At 32.8% G+C, this 27,669-nt stretch overlaps 4 protein-coding genes, 1 non-coding gene and 1 pseudogene across 8 annotated transcripts; 3 read left to right on the top strand and 3 right to left on the bottom strand.

The window, feature by feature from the left end:
* The first annotated feature begins 909 nt into the window (after nt 1–909).
* Nucleotides 910–6,275, top strand: LOC107949035 (protein transport protein SEC24). Its single transcript, XM_016883743.2, has 14 exons — nt 910–1,325; nt 1,425–1,490; nt 2,174–2,227; nt 2,328–2,500; nt 2,796–2,985; nt 3,110–3,255; nt 3,332–3,486; nt 3,741–3,822; nt 3,914–4,029; nt 4,251–4,349; nt 4,622–4,745; nt 4,869–5,149; nt 5,326–5,540; nt 5,643–6,275. The coding sequence occupies exons 1-14, from the start codon at nt 998–1,000 to the stop codon at nt 5,852–5,854; spliced, it is 2,241 nt and encodes a 746-aa protein (XP_016739232.2). The 5' UTR covers nt 910–997; the 3' UTR covers nt 5,855–6,275.
* Nucleotides 6,276–6,914: 639 nt separating this feature from the next.
* LOC107949034 (heterogeneous nuclear ribonucleoprotein Q) lies at nt 6,915–12,043 on the top strand. 3 transcript variants are annotated; one of them, XM_016883739.2, is made up of 9 exons: nt 6,915–7,207; nt 8,617–9,030; nt 9,432–9,548; nt 9,671–9,811; nt 9,918–10,091; nt 10,307–10,514; nt 10,593–10,768; nt 11,036–11,121; nt 11,684–12,043. In XM_016883739.2, the coding sequence occupies exons 2-9, from the start codon at nt 8,653–8,655 to the stop codon at nt 11,823–11,825; spliced, it is 1,422 nt and encodes a 473-aa protein (XP_016739228.1). In that variant the 5' UTR covers nt 6,915–7,207; nt 8,617–8,652; the 3' UTR covers nt 11,826–12,043. The 3 variants fall into 3 exon arrangements, with proteins under 3 accessions (XP_016739228.1, XP_016739230.1, XP_016739231.1); XM_016883741.2 differs by having other exon boundaries at nt 6,955–7,207; nt 8,329–9,030; XM_016883742.2 differs by having other exon boundaries at nt 6,955–7,207; nt 8,326–9,030.
* Nucleotides 12,044–13,536: 1,493 nt separating this feature from the next.
* On the top strand, nt 13,537–16,790 carry LOC107949031 (probable calcium-binding protein CML48). Its single transcript, XM_016883734.2, has 5 exons — nt 13,537–14,089; nt 15,141–15,187; nt 15,385–15,542; nt 15,671–15,689; nt 16,438–16,790. The coding sequence occupies exons 1-5, from the start codon at nt 13,717–13,719 to the stop codon at nt 16,546–16,548; spliced, it is 708 nt and encodes a 235-aa protein (XP_016739223.1). The 5' UTR covers nt 13,537–13,716; the 3' UTR covers nt 16,549–16,790.
* Nucleotides 16,791–18,082: 1,292 nt separating this feature from the next.
* LOC107949032 (ferredoxin-1) lies at nt 18,083–20,378 on the bottom strand. Of its 2 annotated transcripts, none has more exons than XM_016883735.2 (2): nt 20,074–20,378; nt 18,083–18,773 (listed from the first exon to the last, which is right to left on the bottom strand). In XM_016883735.2, exon 2 carries the CDS (start codon nt 18,757–18,759, stop codon nt 18,307–18,309), a length of 453 nt encoding a protein of 150 aa, XP_016739224.1. In that variant the 5' UTR covers nt 18,760–18,773; nt 20,074–20,378; the 3' UTR covers nt 18,083–18,306. The 2 variants fall into 2 exon arrangements, with proteins under 2 accessions (XP_016739224.1, XP_016739226.1); XM_016883737.2 differs by having other exon boundaries at nt 18,083–18,764; nt 20,074–20,256.
* A 395-nt stretch (nt 20,379–20,773) lies between these two features.
* TRNAY-GUA (transfer RNA tyrosine (anticodon GUA)) lies at nt 20,774–20,860 on the bottom strand. The gene is given in 2 exon segments: nt 20,774–20,809; nt 20,824–20,860. It is a non-coding gene; the product is annotated as a tRNA-Tyr (tRNA).
* Nucleotides 20,861–21,784: 924 nt separating this feature from the next.
* Nucleotides 21,785–27,152, bottom strand: LOC107949033 (cell division protein FtsZ homolog 2-2, chloroplastic-like; annotated as a pseudogene).
* Between the last annotated feature and the right edge of the window lie 517 nt (nt 27,153–27,669).

Here is a 27,669-nt window from a genome sequence, read left to right as displayed (position 1 = left end):
AACATCAAAAAAGTAAATCATTTTCCAGAAAACATTTTACCTGCAAACAAACGGAGCCTAAATAGAAAATTTTTTATTTTAGGAGGTCAGGGCTCTGCCACTGCCCCCAGGTTATATTTTAGTAACTTATATTTGATTTTGTCATTTATGTTAACAACGATGTAAAGGTAAGCTGACGTAACATGTTAAATTATTATTTTAAACAAAAATTTTATGTTAAATTATACAATTAGTCCCCATATTTCTTTCATTTTGAGCAATTTATTTTTTTCCTTCTATGTGCTTTTAGCTTTCTTTTTTATTCTTTATTTTTCATTCTCTCATGCTTCTCTCTCTATTTTTTCCCATTCTTCACATCTTTTAATATAAAAGAAAAAAAAATAAATTGTTCAAAACAAAAAAAAAATTAGAGATTAATTGTATGATTTAACCTAAAATATAATAGAGTTATTATTTTTTGTATAAAAAATATTTTTAAAATCTTTAAAAATATTAACTCTGTTAAAAAATAAATGATATTTTTTAAACAATTCATTGAATTTAAATTTTATCACATAGAAAATTAAAATTAGAATTATACCTTTTATAAATGATGGGGTTTATTTTTAAAATTTATATTAAAGTCTTATCATTAATTTAATATACTTTTATTAATTATTTAATATTAAATATTGTTTTAGTCAATTAAAAATAACATTATTCATATTAAAAAACAAAAAAGCAATATATATGAGAATTTAATTAATATACTAAAGAGTTAGCTTTTGAGTTGAAATTTTAGGAGTAAAGAAAAGTCCTTTAAGTAAAAAAACTCGAATTAAAAATAAAAGGAGATCTGCCACGTCATCGCCCACATTCCAACGTGGCATATTCTCTGTTTCTTATTGGCTATCTCCACGAATATCACTTTTCCTAACATACACCGCAGGGAAAAACGACCATATTATTTTCCGGGAAAATTTAGAAAGAGAAAAAGAAAAAAGGATACGGAAAAACCATGGCGGTTCGTGCGACGGTGACACGGTTCCCGATCGATTCCGATGCGCAAGAAGCTTGTGGCATTCCTTGGGGATTAACGGTAACACCTTTCGCTGCTAAAGACGAGAACGGTCAAGCGCCGGTCTATGGATCGGACGGACATCTTTTACCTCGATGCGAGAATTGCTACGCTTATTTCAACACCTATTGCGAGCTCGATCAATGGGCATGGAATTGCTCTCTTTGCGGTACGCTCAACGGCCTCTCTTCTGAAGCCATCGCTAGATACTCTCGACCTCAGTCTTGTGCTGAAATGATGTCGTCTTTTGTCGATCTCGAGTTTCCTTGTAAGTGTGATTTGGTTGCTCAGAAAAAATTATGAAGAAAGTGAGGGATAATGATTTTTTTAACTACATTAACTCTTTGATTTTATTGTTTCTGTGTAGTGGAAGGATCGGAGGAGGAAATTCTGCATGCTCGTCCGGTGTATGTTGCGGCCGTTGATTTGTCATGTGAGATCTTCACTTTGTTCTAATGTTCTAATATTGTAATTATTTTTATCTGAATTTCAAATTATTTGTGCTGAATTTATGGTAACGAAATGGATTTTGTTTCTTTTTTTTTTTCTAGTTTTAATTCTTTCCTGCAAATTTGTGTGGAAGAAATATTTTGAATTGGACACTCTTGAGTGATGAAAATTATTGCAGAAGTTAAAGTATTGGATTTGAGTATTATGTAGTTAAGACCATTTCTAGAGTGAAAAGTACAAAGAAGTTATAAGAAACTGAAAAAGATTATTGAATGCAGCAGTTGATAGTGACAAAGTGTTAAAGCACATTTTATGTTATTTGATACACTCAGGTTTCAATCTATATGCCTTATTTTCTTATACTAGTTCATGTTTACATGCGGCTCCTCCGTGTATATATAGTAAAAATGAATATGGGGGCATCTAGTAGTTGTTTGACATTTAACTTTTAACAAAGATTGCTTTTGTGTAATAAATATGAGTTTTTATGTTGCTTGTAGTAGGATGTTCCCTTGGGGGGGGGGGGAGAGTAAAGGCAGTTGGTCTTTGACTCAGGTCTTCTCTTAATGTTTTTGCAGATACCATGCATGATGACTACCTCATTATGCTCTTATTTCTATTCTTTAATCTACATAGACTTATATAAAACTTCCTTTTTGTTTTCAGCTTCTGAAGAATTTTTGGAGCTTACTAAAAGTGCACTGCAGGCGGCATTGGAAGGTTCTCTAGTGTTGGATAAAAATGATTTATTCATTTTGTTTATTCTTGATTTTTGTTCTTGGAAGGTTGATTCTTTCCTTCATTTTCATTTCTATTGCAGCTCTTGCACCTGAGTCCCTTTTTGGCCTTGCCACTTTCAGCCACAAATTAGGGTTATATGATGTTCAAGGGCCTATACCTGTTGTAAAGAATGTTTTTATCCCTCAAGATGCGGAGGGTACCTTGCCAATTGAGCTTGAAGATGTCATGCCTTTGTTACAATTCCTGGCTCCAGTATGTAATCTTCACTTATTGTTTTCCTTTATTTTTGTCCTCTGCCACAGCCCTTTATAAAACATACGGGTGGCCCATTGGATTCTCTGAATGGTATATATAAAGAATGAAATAGTTATTCTATAAGAATAGAATTGGGAAAAGGAGCGGGGAGGTATATCTGTCTGTATTTGGTAAAAAGCCTAGTTGGTAGCGTCTTTTAGTTATGATATTGTTCTGTTGCCTTGTTTATATCAATCGAACCTCTATGTAATTTAGTATTTACTGGTCTCCTTGAAATCAATAACCTATACAGGTTGATACTTGTAAGGATCGTATCACATCTGCACTTGAAATTCTCAGACCAACTACTTCATGGGAGAGAACGCCCCCAGGAACAGGTCAAGAGTTAGATGGCGTATTGATGGGTGGTCGAGGTTTTGGTATGGCAATGGAAGCTCTTTGCAATTACCTTGGGTCAGAATATGGAAATACATTTGCATTAGGTATGTGCGATAAGCATAGAGGTCTTCTAAAGTGCAATATCTTTATCTATTGTTTTTTCTTTTTAGCATCATAAATATCTATGTAATGTGCTACATACTGTTGTGTCTCTGTGCGCAACTGCAGCTAGAGTCTTTGCCTTTCTCTCGGGTCCTCCCGATCATGGACCTGGGCAACTTGATACAAGAAGGTATGGTGAGCAATATGCCAGTAAAGGAGAGGATGCAGACCGTGCTTTACTTCCAGAGCAGACACCATTCTACAAAGATCTGGTAGATTTGGATTGACTTTCAGTTTCTCTAATTTTAGCTGTATGGGTTGAGAATGTATCCTTGACATATTTTACAGGCTGCTGTGGCTGTTCAAGCTGGTGTTTGTGTGGACATTTTTGCCGTTACAAATGAGTATACAGATTTGGCTTCTCTTAAATTTCTTAGCATAGAAAGTGGTGGCTCACTGTTCTTGTATTCAAATACAGATGATTCAACACTTCCGCAGGACATGTAAGTACAATTGTTTTCTCCTCAAATTCTATCATTAGGTTTTAATGGACTAAAATGTTGTTCTATTGGTTAATGGCATAACAAAAGGATGGTAGAATAGTTATTTTCTTTCAGGTTAGATACACTTCTAATTTATTCTTCTTCTTTTTTTTTTTAAAGATGGATTTTTGTGCATATTTTTGTTTCAGCACTTCATCATTACTTTTGTTAATGACATAAAAACTAAATTCAGTTCTATTAATGCTATTTTGCAGGTATCGAATGCTAAGTCGACCATATGCTTTTAATTGTGTACTAAGATTGAGGACATCTACTGAATTCAAGCCTGGCCATTCCGTAACTGCCTCTTACTTCTTTCAATTCATCTTGCTAAGGAACTTTATATATCAGTTCTTGCTTTCTCACTTCTTTTTCCCTTCTTTTGCAGTATGGTCACTTCTTCCCAGATCCGCAATATGAAAATGTGCAACACATTATTTGCTGTGATTCGTATGCAACATATGCTTATGACTTTGAGTTTGCTAATAATGTTGGTTTTTCAAGGTATGAATAGCCCAGTGACAATTATCTTTATTTTGATTATATGTTATTTGCATCTTTCCATTATGTTAATTTCTTGTATGGACCAATTGTAACCACCTGAATGCTTGAAACATCCCCCCTTTCCATTTTCTTTGTTTTCTTCCACATTTTTTTCGGTGATAACATTTTGAGGAGCATCAATGTTAATATATTCAGATTGTATAATCGCTCCTCCTTTACAGGCATTCATCTGAACAACCCATGGTGCAGATTGCATTTCAATACACTGTTGTCGTGCCCCCCGAGGAACTCCCTGGTTCTGAATTGCTTTCTTCTAGTAGGTATATTATTCCTATTGGAAATTCTGATCCTAAATCACTCTTACCAGCTTTGTCGGTCTAAAAATATGAAAAACCTTGTAAGTATACTTGCGAGTGTCATTCATGAGGACATGAATATTCTAGCCTCATCTGCAGGTTGAGGAACTTAGAATTCGGTTTATCATAATTCATACAAAATCTTCTAGAAGTTCAAATCATTAAAATTATTTGATCAACAATATTGCTTTCTGGCGCTACTTTTTGGATTGGCTTGATGTGACATTTTTATGCAGAGGCAAACATTCTATTAAACGAAGACTTAGGATACGAACTTTGCAGTATGGAACAGCCCGAAATCTTAATGAACTTTATGATAGTGTTGATCCTGAAGTGGTTCTATCATTGCTTGTTCACAAGGTTCACCTTCTTTCTTTGTCTCTCTTTTTGACTTTTCCATGCATGTGTTCATGCTCGGTTCTGGAGCATTTTGTTTCTGAGTATCATCTCTAGTAGTTTATATGCATATTGTCAATTTTACAGGTCATATTAGCCTCTTTGGAGGAAGGAGTTAGAGAGGGCAGGATGTTGCTTCATGATTGGCTAGTAATCCTCACTTCTCAATATAACGAGGCTTTTAACCTTATCCAATACAAGAACGGAAGTAGTTCTATCATGGGTCAGCTCGATGTTACATTCTCGCAATGCCCCCAACTGCAACCTTTGCCTCGATTGGTTTTTGCTTTGCTTCGAAACCCTCTTCTGCGTTTCCACGAAGAAGGTGTTCACCCTGACTACCGGATCTATGTGCAATGTCTTTTCAGGTATATGGTACTTCCATTTTTGGATCTGGGTTATTCTTTATGCTACAATCTCTTAAATAATTAACAGATTCAAACACGTGGTAGAGGATTTAATTGTAATGTTAGTGTAAATGCAAACTCGTATTCTTACCGCATATTTTGATCTTCTTTTCGTTTTTCCCATACATATGGTGCAGTGCGTTGGAACCAAGTTCTCTTCACCGTGCAATCTATCCAGTCCTAACATCATATTCAACACCAGATAAACAAGCCTATCCACGGCACTCATTGAGTCGTGCTGCACTGATCACCAGTGGTAGTCCGATATTTTTCCTCGATGCATATACGACATTAATCGTCTTTTACTCATCTACTGCAGATCCTAGCCTTCCTTTTCCTCCACCCCACGACTGTAAGCTCTTTTATCACTTGCACAAACAAGTTGATTTTTACAAGTCGAAATGGAAACCGTTTTAGCTTGTGATTTATTCTGAGGCCATTGTATACTTAACAGGTTTGTTACGGTCCACGATTAACAAATTGAAGCAAGAACGTTGTATTACCCCCAAACTCATATTCATCCGAGGAGGGCAAGACGATGCCTCGGTGTTCGAGAACTACCTTATCGAGGAACAAGATGTCAACGGAACCGGCCTAACAAGTGTCATGGGTTTTGTATCCTTCCTTGAAGATATCACCCAAAGTGTATTGGAATACATGAAATAGAAATAAAAGATTACATTTTCCCAATATTTTTGATATCTCCCTACACCCTTTCCGGAAACGAGTGATTCGTGTTATCGGGGCTCTACCCGTACGGGTATGATCTTCGAAACATATGGGAAAACTTCGGAAAATTTGAGTATAACAGTCTTGGATACTTATCTGTCTCCGACACTCACCCAAACTTCAGGTAAAACATAGATTGTTGTTATCATTTTACCTATTTTACCTTATTAGCAAATTCCTTTGCCTCTCATAAACCAAATGGTTGCTATTAGGAAATGTACTTTTCTTTTTTAATTTGTAAAACATAAATGTAGGCTTTGATTTTGGGAACACTTATTTTGCCATTTTGAGTGAGAATAAGAACAACGAGGAATGTAGAGATTTCAGGAATGATAATCTCAAATGTATTTAATATTTATATATTTTGTTAATTTAGTTTTTATTTTTTAGTTAAATTTAATTATTAATCTTTTTAAAAAAATCAAACAGCTTTTTTTTAAAAGAAAATGTTAATTAAAATATTAAATTTTTAATGATGTTAAGATGACAATTTGCGTGATAGTTCGCCTTTACTTTAACATGACATTGTAATGTCAAATAATAATTTAAAAATTATAAAATTATTTAAAATTAAAAATAAAAAAAATTAAAATGAAGTACATGTGAATTGTCATATTTGAACATTTAATGTTTTAGTTATAAACTAATCATTTCTACTATTAAAAATTGGTGTAATAATAGAGTAACTAGATAGTTACACATGGCGTATCATATATATATATCATGTTGACATATAAAAACTAATTTTTAGCAATAAAAATATAAATTTTTGATAGAAGGATCATTTTGCTCATTGATCTAATATATAAGAACTGATTTGTCTTTTTTTAATAAAAGAATAAAATGCAATCTGATTCTTAATGTGGTATTTATATCAGAAAACCCATAAGTGAATATTTATTATTATTAGTGGTATATTATTAAATGATAAGAAAGTTGAGTGCCTTTAATAAAATTTCCTATAACTGTGGGTGGTTTCGAAAAAAAAAATCAATAAAGATCTGCTTCAAATTCATTTGTTCATGGTTTGTTAAAAAAAATGTGAAAAAAATGGATTATTAAAAGATAAGTACAACCTTTCTTCAATCAAAGCTGTTTTAGGGCTTGTTTGTTTTTCTATATTCAAGCTTTCAACCCATATTATGCTTATTTCCCGAGAAAATAAGGAAAAGAAAATCTAGGCGTTCCTTTTTTCCTTTTATTACTTCCAACCTTTACACTTTAAAGCTTAGCCACTTTCTCTCTCAGCTGTCGAAGCTTCTTAATTCTTTCTCTACAGCTCCAACTCGGGTATTTTTCTCTTTCTCTCTTAAAACCCATAATTAAAATAGTACTAATTTCTGCTTGTTTCTCGAGAAAAAAGAGTGGGTTTAATTTCTTTTTTTCCCCCCTCATTTCGTTTAATTCAGAGCTCATTTGAAGTGGGTATTTGTTGAACTTCAATGGGGTTTTTGAAATTTTTTGAACTTCAAATTTGAACTTTTAGTGGAGCAAAGAGTTTATTTTAGGCATGAGGAAAAAAAGGGGAAAAAAAAAGCTTCCTAGTTGAGGCTATGTATATGCTGAGATTTGCTAAGAAATGTAATAAGTAGCTTGGAAGATATGACATTCTTTGCAATTTAGTCCTTAATTAGTATACCAAAAAAGACAGATTGTTAGAACTTTTGTGTTGTTTTATTGGCCTTATTCTTAAATTTCTTGAATTTGTTGATTGGGGTGCACTCTCTATAATTTCGAGAGATTTTGAACCATCATAAAACTTGTTTTATTGATACTCAATCCGGACCAGTTAAGGCTCTTGTACTAAGAGTCAGATTGCATGTTGACCCCTCTACTCAAAAAAAATTGGACAAATTGATCTCTATATGTTAGATTAAAAAGAAAATTGATCATTTCTGTTAAAAATTTCATCCTTTTGTACTGTTAGAAACTGGATTGGCTAACAGAATAATCATATAATGACATGTGGCATGTTCCGTGTACATATAGTAACCAGTTTTTAACCGTATATATGGATAGAATTCTTAATAGGATTAATTTGCCCTTTGATCTTATGTATAAGTATTAATTTACCCAATTTTTTGAGTAGTGGGGGCAAAATGCAATTTGAGTCCTGATACAAGAGTCTCTACTTTTACTGGATGAACTACGTATCTGTAAGAATCTTGATGCTTATATTATATGTAAAGTTATTACCAGGGTATAGTGATTGTATATTTAGTTTGAGACTGGTTTTACTTTTTCGTCATTAGGTTATATATATGATGCCTGATTTTCATTTTCCATTAAAGTCATGCCTGATTTATATATATTTTAATTTTGTTTTGTAAGTTTGCATTACGTTTCGTATGAAGCTGGCTTAAGCTTAAACATGTCAATATTTTCTTTTTTGTTTGTTTTTTCGACAGCAGTCTTGTGACTCTTGTTCTGATTTTGAGCAAGTTCATATTCCTTGAAAACTTGCACCAACTACATAAGCCTCTTAATTATCATTCGGAAATTCCTTTTTTTTTTTCCATTCTCTTTAAAATCGACTGCTTAATTATACCTTGCAACCCCTTTGAATCTTTTTAGCTCGTGACACGGGTTTCAATTGAGATACATATCTGAAAATCCTTTTGGCCATCATTTTTGTTTCCTCCTTTCAATATGTGTGTACTTCTTCCCTTGAATTCTTCTGGCCTCTGTGCCTTCTTCAGAATTGCCTTGCAAGCTTGTTTAAATAGATACATAAGATGCCGAGGCCAAAGGGACCAAATGAGCCTGAACAGCCTGCTGAATCTGATGAGAGGATCAATCTTGATGAAGAAGATAACGATCCCGAGGAGACTATGGAAGAAGAGGTGGAGTATGAAGAAGTGGAGGTAGAAGAAGAAGAGGAAGAAGAAGAAGAGGAGGAGGAGGAGGAGGAAGAAGAAATAGAAGAGGAAGATCAAGATGTCGAAAATGCTAATGGGGATGATGATGCTGAAGGTGAGGATGAAAAGAAGAAACGTGCCGAGCTTCTTGCTCGTCCTCCTCATGGTTCCGAAGTATATATTGGAGGCATACCACATGATGTTTCTCAAGAGGATTTGAAGGATTTTTGTGAATCTGTTGGAGAGGTTACTGAGGTATTTTCTTTTGCTATAGTGAGAAACTATGGTAAAAGTATCTTGGAAGCCCTTGTGCTAAGAGTAGGATTACATTTTGCTCATTCTACTCAAAAAATGGGCAAAATAGTTTTTATACATTAGATCAAAGAGCAAACTAATCCTTTTGTTAAAAATTTTATTCATTTTTACGGTTCAAAACTGGTCCTTATATATCAACATAAGGTACACATGGCACACTACATGTAAATGTTTAATTATTTTGTCAGCCATGCCAGTTGTAACAGTATAAATGGATGAAACTTTTATTAGAAATGACCAATTTGCTCTTTAGCTTAATTTATTCATTTTTGTGCGTGATCCTTTTACCCTATTTTTCTTTTCACGAGATAAACATTGACACATCGTAATTATTATGGTAGGTTCGGATTATGAAAGGTAAAGATACAAGTGAAAACAAGGGCTTTGCTTTTGTGACCTTTAGAAGTGTAGAATTGGCCTCTAAAGCCATTGATGAGCTAAATAATGCCGAATTTAAGGTGACAAGTCTTCTATTATCTCATAGGGAGTTCCTGCTTCCGTGTTCTATTTGTTTCTGATAACGGCATTCATGTTTCTTTGGTTGTTAAGTAACTTTGTGGCTTCTATCTTTCTCTCTCAGGGTAGAAAAATTAGATGTTCTACATCCCAATCAAAACATCGGTTGTTTATTGGTAATATTCCGAGAAATTGGGGGGAGGAAGACTTGAGGAAGGTTGTGTCAGAGGTTGGTCATGGAGTTACAGGTTTGGAATTAGTGAAGGTTAGTTTAATGACCTTGTGCATTTTTGCCGATTATTGGTTACTTGTGATCTCTAAGGGGATGTTTAGTGGTAATGTCATATTGTGAATTTGCTTCGTGCTTGCAGGATATGAAGAACTCAGGTAGTAACAGGGGTTTTGCCTTTGTTGAGTATTATAACAATGCATGTGCCGAGTATTCAAGGCAGAAGATGATGAACACGGAATTCAGGCTTGGTGATAATGCTCCAAGTGTGAGCTGGGCTGATCCTAAGAATGCTGATTCTCCTGCTGCTTCTCAGGTATAGTTAAGTTGCTCTCTTTCACTTTCTAGCTTCTTGCGGGGTTCTTTTGGTAGTTTACGTTTCATGCTTGTCTCATTTGAGGACTTTGTTCCTTTTTCATTTCCTTTGAAGCTGACATGCGTACTTTCTTTTGCATATAGCATGTTGGTAACGTCAGTGTCGTCCTTATCATATTTTGGATTTGTTAATCTAAGGTAACCTATCTTATGTAGGTAAAGGCCGTGTATGTGAAGAATTTGCCAAAGGATGTAACACAAGATCGGCTAAAGAAGCTATTTGAACATCATGGAAAGATAACTAAAGTGGTTCTGCCTCCTGCAAAACCCGGACAAGAGAGAAATAGAATTGGTTTTGTTCATTTTGCAGAGAGATCTTGTGCCATGAAAGCACTCAAGAACACAGAAAAATATGAATTGGATGGTGATTATCGAGTTCTTATCCATTTTACATTTTTGTTTAATGGATGTAATTCCTAATATTATTATTCCGTTTTTTCAGGACAAGTTGTAGAGTGTTCTCTTGCAAAGCCACAAACTGATCAAAAGACCTCAGGGGGTTCAAGTTCTCAGAATTCCGGTTTTCTTCCTAGTTATCCACCTCAGGTTGGGTATGGTCTCGTTGGGGGTGCCTATGGTGCTCTAGGTCCAGGATACGGTGTTGCTGGCCTTCCACAGGTGAGATACTCGTCCATACATGTATAGGATGGTGTGTTAAACAGCTTCCATCCATATCTTCATCATTTTTTTCTTGATATTCTGCAGGTGATTGTTTATTTGTTTGTTTGTTCGGGTTTTCAGTTTTGCTTTCGGTTCTAAGTTTGAAAAACCTTCTTTTTTTCCTTCCTTTCTCGTGTGCCATTGGCGTGCTCGAGGAAAAGAGGCAAAAGTTCATTAGATTGTTGAACATGGTTAAAACTTTTTGTGTTAATTTGTCTCCTACAGCCCTTAATCTATGGAAGAGGACCAACACCTACTGGCATGTCAATGATGCCAATGCTTTTACCCGATGGCCGGGTTGGATATGTTCTGTAAGTTCAATAACTTTATTTGGTAAAAGTACCATGAAATCCCTTATACTGGTAGCCAAATTGTATTTTGCCCTTCTTCTCTAAAAAAAGAATAATTTAGTCTCCATATGTTAGATTAAAAAGTGAACTGGTTATTTTGTTAAAAATTTTATCTATTTCTACTATTAAACACTGGTCTATGTATATCCGTATGAGGTGCGCATAGGATGTTATGTGTAACTGTATGGTTATTTTGTCAGCTACACCAGTTTTTAATAGAAATTGATGAAATTTTTAATAGAAAAGATTAGTTTGTTTTCTATTCTAACATATAGGGACTAATTTGTTTATCTTTTGAGTAAATGGATAAAATACAATCTAACTCCTATTACAAGGGCTTGATGGCACTTTTAGCACATTATTTCCATTCCAATATTTCATACATCTTAAAATCCGTATCCCCGTTCTTTCCATACAAAGCCGGATGTGTCACATATCATCTAATAACCAGCTGTGATACAACCCGGTTGTCTTAACTCGGTTGCTTGCCTGAGGATTGAACCTTGATAATCTATTGCTGCAGGCAACAACCGGGATCGCAACTACAAAGCCCGCCGATACATCAAAGTAGTAATCGAGGTGGTGGCAAGAGCGGTAGCAGTTCAAGCAGTAGGGGAAAGCACGGTAGCAACGACAACAGTAACAGGCGGTATCGGCCGTATTGATTTGCTTATATTAGAATATGGATTATATAATTGGTGGGATGGAATGATTATTTAATCAAACTTCCTTTGCAATCTCCACAAATAGCTAACTTTTAAGCTATTAAAAAAAAAAAAAAACCTAACTGCTTAGTTTTTTAAGATTGTGTGATTGGGATTTTTTTCCTCTTTGTAGGAAAATGATTGTGCGTGAAATCATCTATGTTGAAATGTTGAATCTATATGATCTTGTTGATATTCATATATATATTTTTTATTTAGAGGTAATTTCACTGGTTTTAATCGGTTTTGGTTTTTATTAGAGATGTTCATGGCCCGAGTCAGATTATTAGGTTCGGTTGAGTCTAAGTATAATATTAAAATATTTTATATTTACTCAAGTTAGTTCATATTTGTAAAAGATCAACTCAAATTTATTTTAAGTTCGTCTATATCCTTTATAAAAGGAAATATTATTATCACCTAAGTGTTTAAGCTGCTATAACAATAACGATGTGAACCGATTTAAAACCCGATTAAGATTGAAATTAAACTCTTTATTATAATTTTACTAATTCATTAAAAGAATAAAAGAAAATAATTAATTTTTTGAAAAATTTTAATAAAAAGACAACATTAATAAGAAATAGAACTCTAGAAGACATGGAAATTAAGCGACTCCGCCTAATAGCAAGTACCATACACGCTTACGTAAATTATGTGTCTTCTTCACCACGTGCCCCCTTACTCTATATTTTATGTTATCTTTTGCATTATTATTGCTTAACTAAAAGGGTTAATTTCATTATAGATACTTAAATTATGAGCTAAATTTTAAATTTATCTCAAATTTTAAAATATTTTTAATTAAAATTTCAAAATAGTAATAATATCATATCATTCAATTTGATGAGCTAAATATATATATTTAAAATTTAATGATATTATCTATTTTTAACATTTTAGATCCAAATTAAACATATGATTGATATGTATATATTCAGTATTTATAATTTAATAATGTTTTAAAAATATATATACAAGAGATCCAAATTGATATTTAACTGAAATAATAGAAACAGAACCGAAATCAGAAATTTTTTTTAGGGGCCAAAATTAAATCATAATTTTTACAATAGCAAAAATGTAATTTCACTATTTTAATAGCTTATATCTTTATAATTTTTAAAAGATTAAATTAGTTTTTTATATTTTTAGGGGAACAAAGTGTAATTTTACCTTTACTAATTTAAAATTTAAAAAATTTTAAAAAGTCTAAATAAAAAATTTTTCATTTTAGGGGGACTGGACCCCTACCTACCCCTAGTCTCGCCCCTGAATAGAAAAATATTATTCATACAATATTGATATTTTTAAGAAGTGAATTAAAATATTTAAAATTTAGATAAAAATTAATCATACAAATAATATACATATATTTACAATTTAATGAGCATGTTTCAAAAATAGATATATCCAAATTGATATTTAATTGAACTAGTAGAATGGCCTTATTTGATACTTTAAGGACTTAATTAAAAATATTTTAAAATTTAAATTAGGGAGGTTTGTGCAATTAAACCTTAGTATAAATACAAGCCAACGCCAACTTAAAATTGCACAAAGATCCTGAAATTGGATTTTTTTTTTCAATTTATCAGATACCCATAGATAAATCCAATTTGATATGACCTCTTGATACTTTAAGGACTTAATTAAAAATATTTAAAAATTTAAAAATCAATTTAAAATTTAAATCATAGTTTAGGAAGCTTGTGCAATTAGCCCTTAGTATAAATACAAGCCACCGCCAACTTGGAAATCTACTTTCTGCACAAAGATCTTTGAAATTGAATTTTTTTTTTCAAATTATCCATAAAGCAAAAAATCAATTGTATTTGAAATTTGAAATCAAATGGCAACTTCAAGGCCTTATTCATCTCATTCCACGGCTCCATCGGCGCCGGAGCTGCCTCCACAGTCATACGACCACCACCACCAGCCGCCGCCGCCGCCGCCGCAGCACCAGAGCTATTACGGACAGTACCCGACGCCGTCTCCGCCGCCTTCGTCATCATCAAGTTATGGGCCGAGTGGTGGCGGATTTCCAGCAGGAACATCTCCAGATGTTATAAGGGCGTTTCAAATGGTAGATAGGGATCGAAGTGGATTCATCGATGAATATGAGTTGCAGCAGGCACTGTCTTCAGGTTACCAGAGGTTTAATCTTAGGACTATAAGGTTGCTTATGTTCTTGTTCAAGAATCCTTATGATTCACTCAGAATTGGTAAGTTAATTTCTTTTGTTTTTTGTTTTTTTAACTATTTTCAACATAAAATTGAAGAAATTATCTGCATAAATTGAGACTTGAATCCAAAGAATTAATGGTCTTAAAATCACTGTTTACCACAAAACTCTTTGATTGAATTGAACTGCCATGGTGCTGTTTTATTTATTTGCTTATTTTAATGTGCTTAAATGCAAAGCTATCAGATTCAAATTTGAGTATGATCGCATTCCAACGTTTTTTTTGTTTTTTTTTTTGGATTTTAGCATTGCTTTTATTTCCTGGACCCATTCAATTAAATAATGGTCACCACTTGCTACTTTCCTTTAACTTTTTGGATTCTTAGCTTTTGAAATTTGCCTTTTCAGTTATATATATTGTAAATAATTTTCTTCCTAACTTAGCAACTAGTTTCATTTTGGTATTGTATTTTTTTCAATTTGGCAATTAAGTCCATTTTGATACTAAATTTGATCTTTTGATGATGACAATTTGAGATTGTGTCACGCGTTAACATCATCAAATGTTAACATCAAATCTTGAAGAAATTCAAGTTCAGGACTACAATAGACCTAATTGCTAAGTTTAAATACCGAAGTAACCTAATTGTAAAGATCAGGACCAAAGATTAAATTTACCCTTAATTATATAATATATTGGTTTTATTTATATATTATATACTCAAACATTTAGGGCCTCATCCTATTTCAATTCAGTCCTTTTTTATTTGTATAATACGGATGGATCTAAACAGCTTAGTTTATCCAAATATACAATATGGATAAAGCTTGAGCAGAACTCGGAACTTGTAATTTGAGCCTAACTTAAACAAATATATTTAATGTTGATATCATACATCAGCTTAGGTTTGATAAGAAAAGGTTGTATGAAACGGTGACTTCACTTTAGCGTTTATCATTTTCACGTAAGTCATGCTACATAATCAGTATAAGAAATTTTTTAAGTTGCTCTTAGGCACTCATTAGCTTTCTCGACTTCTCCTTTGAAAACAGCTCCATTAAATGATTGTTGTAAAAAATTTCAATTTCAGGCCCCATGGAGTTTGCTGCACTCTGGAGCTGCCTTGGTCATTGGCGGGTAAGCGATTAAATATTTGCTCTGATTTTCCATACACATACAAAGATACTATCTTTTAAGAACTTTACAAATACATAAATATCCTCGTGTTGGAATATACTTGCATCCAACTGCTCGAGTCCGAGCAACATAGCATTCATCGATTTAACATCATCTTTAGTCACTCGATTAATGTTCATGGATACGAAATTTTGTAGGCTGTATTTGAGAGATTTGATAGAGATAGGAGTGGGAAAATTGATTTGATGGAACTAAGGGATGCTTTATACAGTCTTGGATATGCAATTCCACCTTCTGTTCTTCAACTTCTAATTTCCAAGTATGATAATGGACTAAATTTCGATAGTTTTGTTGAGTAAGGCTTCTTCTTTGCAACATTTTTCTCTTCATTTTCCTTTTCTTTTTTTTCCTTTCAAAGATTTGAAATGTGATAATCTACTGTCTGACTGATGTTGATTTCTCATCTTCTATTTTGATTTGCAGATGTGGGATGATCGTCAAGGTTAGAGATTGCTCACTCCCTTTTCATATCCTTTTTTATTTTTAAACTCTTTTAATTCATCTGGAAAATTGTTGATTATTAGTAATGATAAGAAAACCGGATTGGCGATCAAAATTGATTTTGCCCCACTTATAGGGTTTAACTATATTTGTCAATTGGGCAAATTAGGTTGATTTTGGATTGAGTCAATATAGTTTTAAATTTTTTCAGTCTTTTTGGTTAGGGTCAATTTTGTTGAAGATTAGTTTATGTTCGGGTCATTCAGGTTTGAGGTTTATTTATTTTTAGGTTGAGTCATTATAGGTTTGGTGTATTTTGAGTTCTAGTCACTTTAGGTTTAATTTAGGTTATTTGTTCAGGTCTATATTACTCGAACACAGGTGTGTGTATTGGATATAGATACGTATTTCACATGGGTATGGTTAGACTTCTGTAAGATTTTTGATGCATTTGAAAGATCTTTGGAGGTTATATTCTTATATCCACATGTCGAACAGAGGGTCTAAACTGGGTACTTCAACCAAAATAAAGAGTCCAAGCAACATAAGTTTAGGTCATGTTGGGTTCGGATTGTTTAAATTTGGGTTTGTTTGAGTTAAGATCTTTTTGGATTCTAGTTGGTAAGGCCCAAATTTTTTATTTTTATGATAAAATCGGATAGGAAATAGTTTGCAGTTGTTTGATTGAAGATTCTGGTATTGGTTAAAAAATGGGACTATGAATTCATGATGATTGTTGTAATTTTCAGGGATTGACAGAAAAATTCAAGGAAAAGGACTCAGGTTATAGAGGTTCAGCAACGCTTTCGTACGATTCATTCATGTCTTTGGTCATTCCATTTCTTGTTTCATATGATTGATTGATGCCCCTGTGTAATATCAAACCCTAAATACCCAATTATGATATTGTTTGTTTTCTTAAAACCATTTGACTTTAGCTTCACCTTGTTGTAAAATGTACACCTTTTTAATATGGGAGTTGTAATTCTACATTATTCATATGTGGCGAATGGAAGTATTTTTCAAATACGTGGAAGTTGTAATTCTACACGAATGTTGGGATATGTGTCGATATATGTCGAATACAAATATTTTTTAGATATGTGTAATTTATAATTCTACACGAATGATGGAATGTGTGTTAATATGTATCGAATACAAGTATTTTTTTTTAAATATGTGGATGTTGTAATTCCACACAAATGTTGAGATATATGTTAATATGTGTCGAATACAAATATTTTTTTGGATATGTGGAAGTTGTAATTCTACATGAATGTTGGGATATGTGTCGAATACAAGTATTTTTTTAAATACGTGAAAGTTGTAATTCTACACAAATGTTGAGATATATGTCAATATGTGTTAAATATAACGATTTTCCATATATGTGGAAGTTGTAATTGTACATAAATGTTAGATATGTGTCAAATACAAGTATTATTTTTTGGATATGCGGTGAATTATTTGTTGTTATTTTTGAGGATTTAAGTTTTTAGGTTTGGTTGACTACTCATGTATGTCTTGGTTGTCAGCCCTTGGGAATTTTTTAGAAAGGGTAGAAAAGGAACACTTGGAGTGTTAAAATTGTAATTATGTTTAAAAATTTATGTTGGTTGGGTTCGATTATGTGGGTCGAATTTTCATATTTATGAAAATTATTTTTTTAGGGTTCCGTGATTATATATTTTTAATTAATAATATTATTTTTAAATTTATGTCAGCCATTTTTAATAATTTATTTTTAATATTTAAATTTGAGTTTTTTTTTCCTAATAGTGTAATCTCCACACTTCAAATTAATTATTCTAAACATCCACAAATTATAACCTAAATTTAATTTGGTCTTAAATTTTAAAACAGTTTATCACTATATCAATTACATACTTTCATTAGCTTAATCATTAGCTTGAAGAGAAATTGTTTTATTGTCCCCTTATCACTATATTATTTATTATACCTTTTTAATTATTTAATGATGTTTTAACAAAATTTTTCATGTTTTTAGCATATAATTTTGATAAATTCTTTACCTTAAATCCCAAATTTCAAATCTCAAATCTTGAACCCTAAACTTTAAACCTTATATCCCAAACTCGAATCTTAAACCTCAAACCTCAAATCCTAAACTCAAAATTTTAAACCTCGAACCTCAAACCTATTTAGGATTCAAGATTCAAGATAAAACAAATTATTGGATATTATTAAATAACTGAAAAGAGACCATAACTGATATGGAAGGAAGGGTTCATAAAATAATTTCTCTAACTTAAATGTTAGATGTCGGCTTTTTAAATACGATAATTAGCATATTTAAAATGCATAAATCAAATTAAAAACATGTGTACTAACAACATGAGCAATGATACTTTGAAGATTCGTTTTTGAAACCAATTTAGATCATAAAAGACAATATTGGTATATATTTTCTATGGCAAATCCACAAAAATTATTGAAACCCTAATTTCAGCTACAAACTTTAGAGCAAACACTAAGCATATTAAGCAACAAATTGTCCCTGATAAACATTTAGTCATTTACCCTTTATTTTCCAACAAATTCAGATGAAATTTCTGGGTATTTTAGATAGATTCTACTGATTTCAAACCATAAAATACCTAGTAAAGATCAGCTTCCTTGTGAGTGTGGATCTCACAATCTGAGGTCGGGTACGAAACGCAAGTCAGCAGGTAACCATCGGCAATTTGTTTTTCGTCAAGGAAGGATCCGTCCGATTGATCAACTGAACCCGACACCATCTTCCCGGCACATGTGGAGCAAGCTCCAGCTCGGCAAGAGTATGGCAGTTCAACTCCTGCTTCCTCGGCTGCATCTAAAATGTATTGATCGTCAGGGGCTTCAAACTCGCTCACCTCACCATCCGGTCCTACAAGCTTAATCTTATAAGCTGCCATAAATGTTTTGTGATTGGAGGAACATTTCAAGCCAAAAGGTTTGGAGATGTTCTTAAAAGATCCAAGAGAAGTCGGGGCCTTGACAATGGCACTCGTGAATCGGTTCGGGATCGAAGCTTGAACGATACTAGAGGAGGTAACTCGCACAGTTGCCATCTTTGCTGTTGAACCTAAATAACAATGGTCAGTTCGTCAAGTGGTTGACATATACAAGCATTTAACAAACACATACATATACCAATACACACATACAAACATATATGCATACATACATATGTATATATACAAACATAAATGCACGCATGCATACCTACATATGTATATATACCTACATATGTATATATACAAACATAAATACATACAAGGCAAGCAAACTATGAGACAATGACTAATGAACACACACACAAACACATACATACACACACAGATAGATATACATGCATACACATACACACATACATTCATACATACATACAAGCTAAGCAAATAGCAATATTAAAAGAAAAACTGGGACCGATGAGCTAATATTCAGGCTCCAAATTATGAGACAATTGCTAATGAATTAAGATCACTTACCAGCAATTTTGATATGCTGTTACTTTAAAATATCACAAGCAACATAATGGCATATAGACTTATACGATATCGTGTTTCAACATATCGAAGAATCATAACTAGTCCAAGATGTCAAAAGGTGTGAACAGTGTTCTATACCCGAGCCCGAGCAACATAATAAGCTAATATTCAGGCTCCAAGTAGTGAAACAATGACTAATGAATTAAGATCATTTATAAGCAACTGTGATATGTTGTTAAGAGTCTTAAAAATTTTTAATATCACAAGCAACATAATGGCATTTAGCAGTTGGTTAAGAAGCTATGTATATGATTGGGTTTCGAAATCTCGAAGAACTATAAACATTCCATGATGCCAAGAGGCACGAACGATGTGTTTTGTCCCCGAGCCCAAGCAACATAATAGAACAATTACAACCAATAAAGAAGCTGAATTGCATGATAAGCAAACCAACATATATTCGGGCACGGTTATACGCATAAACATGTGCTTGTATCCAACACTTAGCCGAAATCCGTGTTAAAACAGGCCTTAAACTCATCAAACAAGGCTACAATTTCATCAACCCCCATAGGCAAACAAGTCACAGACAAAATAAATACAAAATGAATGATAAGTGAATCAATACAAAAACTTCTTCACCCTTCACTAACATAAAAAAAAAATTTGACTGATAATAATGAAAATGGATCAATTAATCAAACTCCAAAGATAAAAAAAGTTTGTTCTTTTATTTCCTTTTGGATTTCAAGTTTCAAACTTTTTTCCCCAAAAGAAAAAGCACCCAAAGTTCGTAAAAGATCAAACAAGAAAAATGGAAGAAAACCCAGATTTCAAAAGCTGAAAAACAGATCAAATAAGCAAAGATGAAGAAAAAGGGGATAGAAAGCTTACAGAAGGGGTATGGGGATTTGGGGTATGAGCGGAGAATACGAAGGGGTCTAAGTTTCTTTGAGACTTATAAAAGAAAAAAAAAAAAAGAGGAAGCCTAAATAAAGTGAATGTGATGATGAGAGGGTCGCATCACCTCAGCTCAACTCAGTTGCCAACTTCATTATGTATGTGTATATATATACTAATGCATAAATTAAGGGAGAGAGTTGGGTTGTAGTGAACCTCTCTTGGTGCGTTTGGAGGGGTTTTTGGCTTTTGGTACTTGTTGACCGGCAAAATGGCCAATCACTAGCTGCATGGTTTTTTCAATAAAAAAGGTTTAATGCATTATTTCTATGTATCATATGCCTCAATGAATATTTATTAAATGTGTTTTAGTAAAAAAATATATTTAATTAAAATAAAGGAGAATTAAAAGTATCAAATTGAATATTCAATTAAAATGCAACTGCTTAAAAAAAAATTTAAATACCAAATTGAAAAACTTAGGTGACAAATAAAACAATGTAGTCAAATTTAAGTACCAAATTGTAAAGATATTTAACTAAGAGAAAAATTCAGATACCAAATTGAATATTGAAATTAAATACAAATAGTAGGAAAAAGAAATCGTGTATCAAATTGAAAAACTTAGCTACTAAATTAATCAATTTTGGGTACCAAATTGTAACCTAAAAAGTTGAAAATAATAATAAAAAATTCCGACCTGCCGGATTCGAACCAGCGACCTAAGGATAGCCATGATTGCCACTACAGTCCTCCGCTCTACCAACTGAGCTAAGGTCGGCTTGCTTAAAGCAACGAGAATTTTGATATTTATCTTGTAGAGAAAAATATTGACTTCGTCATCCCACATGCAAAAAAAGTTTCAAATTCTACAAATAGTCCTTAAATAATTTTTTTATAGATTTAATTCTCTATTACAATTTGATTTTTTTTTATTCTCTTCGAAATGTATATTTTTTGTTTTCCAAAAATTCCATCAAATTAGTTTTTTAAATATGTGATTATGTAATATATATAATTAATTTTTTTGCATGTTTAAAGAAGATTTAAAAAAGGAAAAATGTATAATATTTGTCTAATAGTATAAAAATATCGATATATATGCTATGTAATTAAGAACTCACTTGAGTTCTAATCTCTAAAAGAGTAAGTGGTAGTCCTTTATTTGGACAGCTCTCTTTTTTAACATAATGTATCCATGTGTGATGTAAGTATGTCCCTATCATGTGTACACGTAAGTATTAACTAAAAAAATGATAAGAAGAGAAAAAGAGCTCATCAAAAATTTTGGTGAAATTAACCAAAAGAAGCTAGCTTCAATACTGAAAATAGACATTTCGATAAGTACGGAAAAAAATCAAATTATAATTAAAAAAAGACTAAATTTACAAAAGAGTACATAATACAGGGACCTTTAATAGAATTTAACCAAAAGTTTGCCATCTTAAATTCGTTCCAATCAAAAGAACATGGGTATGATGCCGGGCGGGCTTTAAGGAGCTGCTTTCTTAGTGGTAATATAATTATAATTATATTTTTATATATATTTAAACTGAATTTCAATGAAATGACTAAATATTTTTTTTATATTATTAGATGATGCTTTTATTTTTCTTTTAATATTTTATATAAATTTAATCAAAAAAACAAATTGTGATATTCCACCCTAAAACATCATTATTTTAAAACTCTTAAATAAAAAAAATCCACACATAATATTCGTACATAATAAAACTCAAATCTAAACATTCTTGTGTTGAAATCTTAACCTTTGCCAAGATTCCCGAAACTTCATTAGCTACTAAGTCTCACTAATACAAGAAATTACAAATATAAATACTCATCCAACCAACTATAATAGTACGCAGAATCAATCTATACAATACATAGTTGACGAAACACTAGACAAAATCCACATAAGGCGTATTACACATAGTGAGAGAGAGACCCACACATCGCAAAAACAGATGGTAAGACTCAAACCCAGGCTTTCAAGGTTCGAGACTTCAATCTTTACCAACATTATTTCAAAGTTGAGATTCAATATTTCAAGGGCTTGAACCTGACTGTTATTAGTGTTTGTGTTTATGTATTATGCGTAAGTTGTGGATTTAGGTTTTGAACTTTAAATTTTAATAATTTTCAGTTCTTAATACTTTTTCGAATTTTGAAATTTCAGTCGTAACTAAAATGCAGTTTTTAAATCCATTAAGTTTTAATATTTTCAATATTTTATGCGGCAAGCACATATATTATCACATATGTAATGATATGTCAGTTTCTTATTTTCATTTATTACTCACAAAAAGGTCAGTTAATGGATTTAACAATAGCCAATTTTGTTAAAACTGAATTTTCAAGTTTTGAAAAACATTGAGGCTAAGAATTATGAAATTGGATAATATAGACCGAATCTACAATTGTATGCATAGTACAAAATTATTAGTAGAATTTAATCAAACATATTTATATGCTACCTTTTAAATCAAGATTGAAATTCTAAAATTCGAAAAATATAAGAACTAAAATTGATTAAATTAAAATAAATGCACTAAACCTGTAACTTAAGAGCATAGTAGAGATTAATAGCATAATTTGACCCGAAAAAGAAAAAAAATGAACTTGATACTTAGTCTACCCATTTAGAATTATTGGCAGGTTAAATCGGACTTTAATAAGCGTATATAAGATTAATATCATGCTTAAGTTTGACCCGAAATGAGACCAAAATGTTGGAAATAGGTAAAGTGAGAAAAGACTTGCCTTGCCTTTCCTATCTTCTTGACGCTTGAATCCGGTGGCAATCAGAGTTATGCTGACCTACAAGCATAAGGAAGCTTTTGTCTATTACCAACATTCATTTATATATTCATTAGTGTTTTTCTCTTTCGCTAAGGGAACTATTCTATCAGGTTGTCAGAAGTACACAAATCAATTGTTCCTAACAACATAACCATTCGGATAAGATATCAATCACTTGTCACTCACACGCTCTATTGTTCACATACCTTGCAATTTGATAACATCACATCATCTTATCAAAGTATGGACCAATGACTGACAACCTATCAATCAGGACACGCCCACATAGTACTGGGGTCAACCCATTTATACACCTCTCCTATTCCTTAACAAAGGATCCCCTCTCCAACCAGCTCCACCATCACCTTAGGGCTCTCAGCCCACCAAATGAACCGTCACATTAGCTTCCATCACATTTTCCCCTCAACAGGTATATCCATGTGCCCTTTTGGCACATCCATATCCACCTCCGTGTTCCCCTTTGGCACCATATCCTCCACCGTCCTACCACCGCCATTTTCATGTCTTATTTTCTTTAGTGTATAACTATAAGACTAAGCTAGTTACAAAACGGATGCTTTTATCATTCTAACAAATTGAAACTTACTTGGCCACATAGTGATGGATCTATCACTGCTCCAAATATTAAATTTGCTTTAGGATCTACAAGATCATATATAACCTCTGCTGCAGCATTCACCTACAAGAATAAAAAAAATGGCTAACAATTCAATCCCCCACAACAAAATGTGCACATTATACAAAACCAAAATGCTATGGCTTACCTCAAATAAAGTTAAATCGGTTCCACCAGTTATATTCCAGACAATACTGGTAGCTCTTTCGATCCCAATGTCGAGTAACGGCGACTGAATGGCATTTAATGCTGCATCTCTGGCTCTACTTTTGCCTGCAACTTAGCTTAATTTTATTAGTTACCACTGTGTTGATATAAGGTAAAATTAGCATGGCAGCCACTATACTAGGAGTTAGATTGCATTTTGCCCCTTTTACTCAAAAAATGAGCAAATTAGTTCTTATATGTTAGATCAAATAGTAAACTGGTCCTGTTAAAAATTTCATCCATTTCTATTGTTAAAAATTGATCATTGTACATCAGCATAAGGCACACGTGGTACGCCATGTCTCACTATCTACTTATTCTATCAATCAAGCCAATTTTTAACAGTACAAATAAATGAAATTTTTAACAGGAATTACCAACTTGCTCTTTAATCTAACATATAGGACTAATTTGCTCATTTTTTAGTAGAGGGACAAAATGCAATCTGACTCCTAGTGCAGGGGCTTTCATAATACTTTTACCATTAATATATATATTGGACATGTATCCATATCCAACACTCGAATGCAAGTCCAAGTAACATAGTCCGTGAGATATGGCAATCAATTATCTTATAGAGCTAAAACTTACCAGTTGCAGTACCTATCCCCATAAGCATCTTTCATGATAGCATGCACATCGGCAAAATCAACATTAACTAAGCCTGGAATCTGCATATCAGTTTTGAAAAACGTTAGGCAGACGGTAACATAAAAATGCCGAATGGAATCGATGAAGGAATCTGTTCTGATAAACCCGAACCAGAATAAGAAAAGATGAATGCAAGGAAACCTCTACCAGACATGTCTCATTTTTCATCTATTGTTTTGATATAATTTTGTGCTAGGCATAAAAAATACCTTTTTATTTATTTATTTGGAATACGTACCGTAATTATATCGGAGATACCGCGAACGCCTTGCCGGAGTATATCATCAGCCAGATTAAATGCTTCAGTCATTAAGGTGGCTTGTGAAACTGCAGCCAACAACTTCTCATTAGGAATAATGATAAGTGTCCACATTTTCACGAAGGGCTGCAATTCCCTCTTGAGCTTGGACCGCTCGCTTCCGGCCCTCAAAAGAAAATGGTGTTGTAACAATGCCAACGGTTAAGATTCCCTTTGATTTTGCTATGCCGGCAATTACCGAGCCCCACCGGTGCCGGTTCCTCCTCCCATTCCTGCCTGCAGGTCACCAGCACCCTCGAAAATTAGAAAGCTTGAACGGCAAGGCATGTTCGTGTATTAAAATATCATACCAGTTCCCACATTATCATTTTAGATTGAATATATGGTTTTTAAAAGGTATCAAAATGTTAGAGAAATCAAGTTCATTCACAAAATTCTTCATGTTAGATCCATGGAGTCCCCTGTATGTTAGATCAAAGAGTCTTCTCTATTAAAAATTTCATCCAATTCTACTGTTAAAAATTGGCTGGACTGACAAATAACAAGACAGTTACACATGGGGACCAATTTTTAACCGTAGAAATGGATGGAATTTTTAACAGAATGACCAGTTTGCTCTTTGACCTAAAATATAAGGACTAGTTTGCCCATTTTTTAGTAGAGGCGGCAAAATGCGATCCGATTCTTAGTATAATGGCCTTCATGATGCTTTTATTGCTAAAAAAGTAATTGAACATAACAAAATACAACTTACCATCACAAATACCATGTCTGCACCATGAACGGCTTCCTCGATAGCTTCTCTACTTTCATTCGCGGCATTCATGCCAATTTCCGGTTTACCACCAGCACCAAGACCCCTAGTTAACTCCTGACCAATTTGCAAACACTTATTTGGCAACATAGGAGACATCTTCAAGGCTTGAGCATCAGTGTTAACTATCAAAAACTCCACCCCTTTCAACGAATGCTCGACCATCCTATTAACGGCGTTTGACCCACCACCACCGACACCAACAACTTTGATCTTAGCTTCACCATAGTTATAACTTGGATCACAAGTTTCTCTCAAGCTCTCGTTGATGGTTGTAGAATAAAACATTGCATCATTTTCTTCACCACTAAGCTTCAATTTCTTAGGAAGATTCTTTACTATGATTTGGACCAACATTGTGAAAATTAACACAACATTTGAAGTCCAATAAACTGAGCAAATTTGTTTGCTTTTTGTAAGCAACACCATTGAAATATCTCAAGGAACTAGCTTTATTAATCAACCTTTCGTTTAAACTATAATCTCTCCAAAAGGATAGCAATCCAATAGATGATTGAGAGCCAAATGTTATAACACAAGTAGCCATAAAACCCAAATTCCAAGAGATATATACTTAAAACCAGTATGCTTAAATGCCAAACATTATGTTACCAATCATTGTTCCAAACCTGGTTAAAATACAGCTCCACATTGTTAAAAGAAAATATACAAGATAAAGAAGGCAAAGTAAACATAATTTTTTCCAGTAAAAGAATCACGAAAGCCCTTGTATTAGGAGTTGATTGTATTTTGTCCCCTCCACTCAAAAAATTGGGTAAGCTAAGTCTTTTGTATTAGATCCAAGAGCAAATTGATCATTCCATAATAATAATAAAAATTATGTCTGTTTTTATTGTAAAAATTCCATGTGTACCTCATTCCAAGGTGGCATTTTGCTCTATCAATCACAAATCACTTAACAGTAGAAATGAATTGAGTTTTTAACGGGATGATAAGTTGCTCTTTGATCTAATGTATAAGGACTAATTTTAACCATTTTTTTAATACAAATGACAAAATGCAATATGACTACTAGTACAAGGACTTGCATATTACTATTACCTAAATTCTCCTATTCTCAACACAATGCTAAACATCATCAGCAATGAATTAAAAATCCAACAATATGCTCCTTCAAACTATAATCTCTCCAAAAGGATAGCACTCCAATAGATGATTGAGAACCAAATGTTACAACACAAGTAGCCATATTAGTAAACATAAATTATTAAAATACAAACCTGGTTCTCTAATACCCAAATGATTAAAATACAAAGAAGGCAAAAGTAAACATAAATTCTACTATTCTCAACACAATGCTAAAAATAATCTCCAAAGGAATTAAAGACCCACAAATATTATCAAAAACCCAGAATAATGATGACCCAAAAATGAGACAATAATCCAAAGGAACCTCACCTGAGGAAATAAGGGTTCAACAATGGAAAATGATGGGTGTTCACTACTTTTAAAGTTCCATGAAAATCATTAAATAGAAACTAAAGAACCGGGATCTTTTTCACTTTAGGATTTAGACTTTTTTGCTTTGAATTGGGGTTGTTGATTAAAGACCGTATTTTTTGGTTGGTTTGTTTTAGTAAAGAGTTTTCTCACTATACAGTCTCCATTGAAGTCTCAACGTACAAGCTTTGTGAGGTCCGTACAAATGGCGAAATGGATAGTACTAAAGGCTTATTAGTCATTGTTTTTTACTTAACTAGCTTGACTGAAATTTCGTGATATTGACAGTTTGAGAGAGGGGTAAAACTACCATGCAGGTCCCTGCCAAATTGCATTTTACCTTTTTCATTAAAAAAATATGAAAATTAATCATTATACATTACGTTAAAAAGTAAATTAGTTTTTTATATTAAAAGTTTTATTCATTTTTATTATAAAATAACCAAATAGTTACACGAAACATGTCCACATATATATCGTATAATAACCAGATTTTTAACAAAAATTATGTTGATAATAAGAGCATTCAATCATATATGGTTAAAACCTTGTTGTACCAAAATTGGTGTGATAAAAATATTAGATCTCCTGAATTTTAAGCTTAGATTAACACAATTTGAATAATGTTATTAATATTTAGGCATAGAAACATTATTTATTTTGTCATTTTGGTTTTCATTTTTATTATTTTATCATTTTGGCCTTTAATCTTTAAATTTTAGTTGAATTGTTCAACTTTTTTACGGAAAAATTGGCTGA

This window comes from Gossypium hirsutum, chromosome A08, assembly GCF_007990345.1.
Source record: "Gossypium hirsutum isolate 1008001.06 chromosome A08, Gossypium_hirsutum_v2.1, whole genome shotgun sequence".
NCBI classification, from domain to species: Eukaryota; Viridiplantae; Streptophyta; class Magnoliopsida; order Malvales; family Malvaceae; genus Gossypium; species Gossypium hirsutum.
The sequence above is the reverse complement of the archived record's forward strand: the minus strand, read 5'-3'. Positions and strand labels throughout refer to the sequence as shown.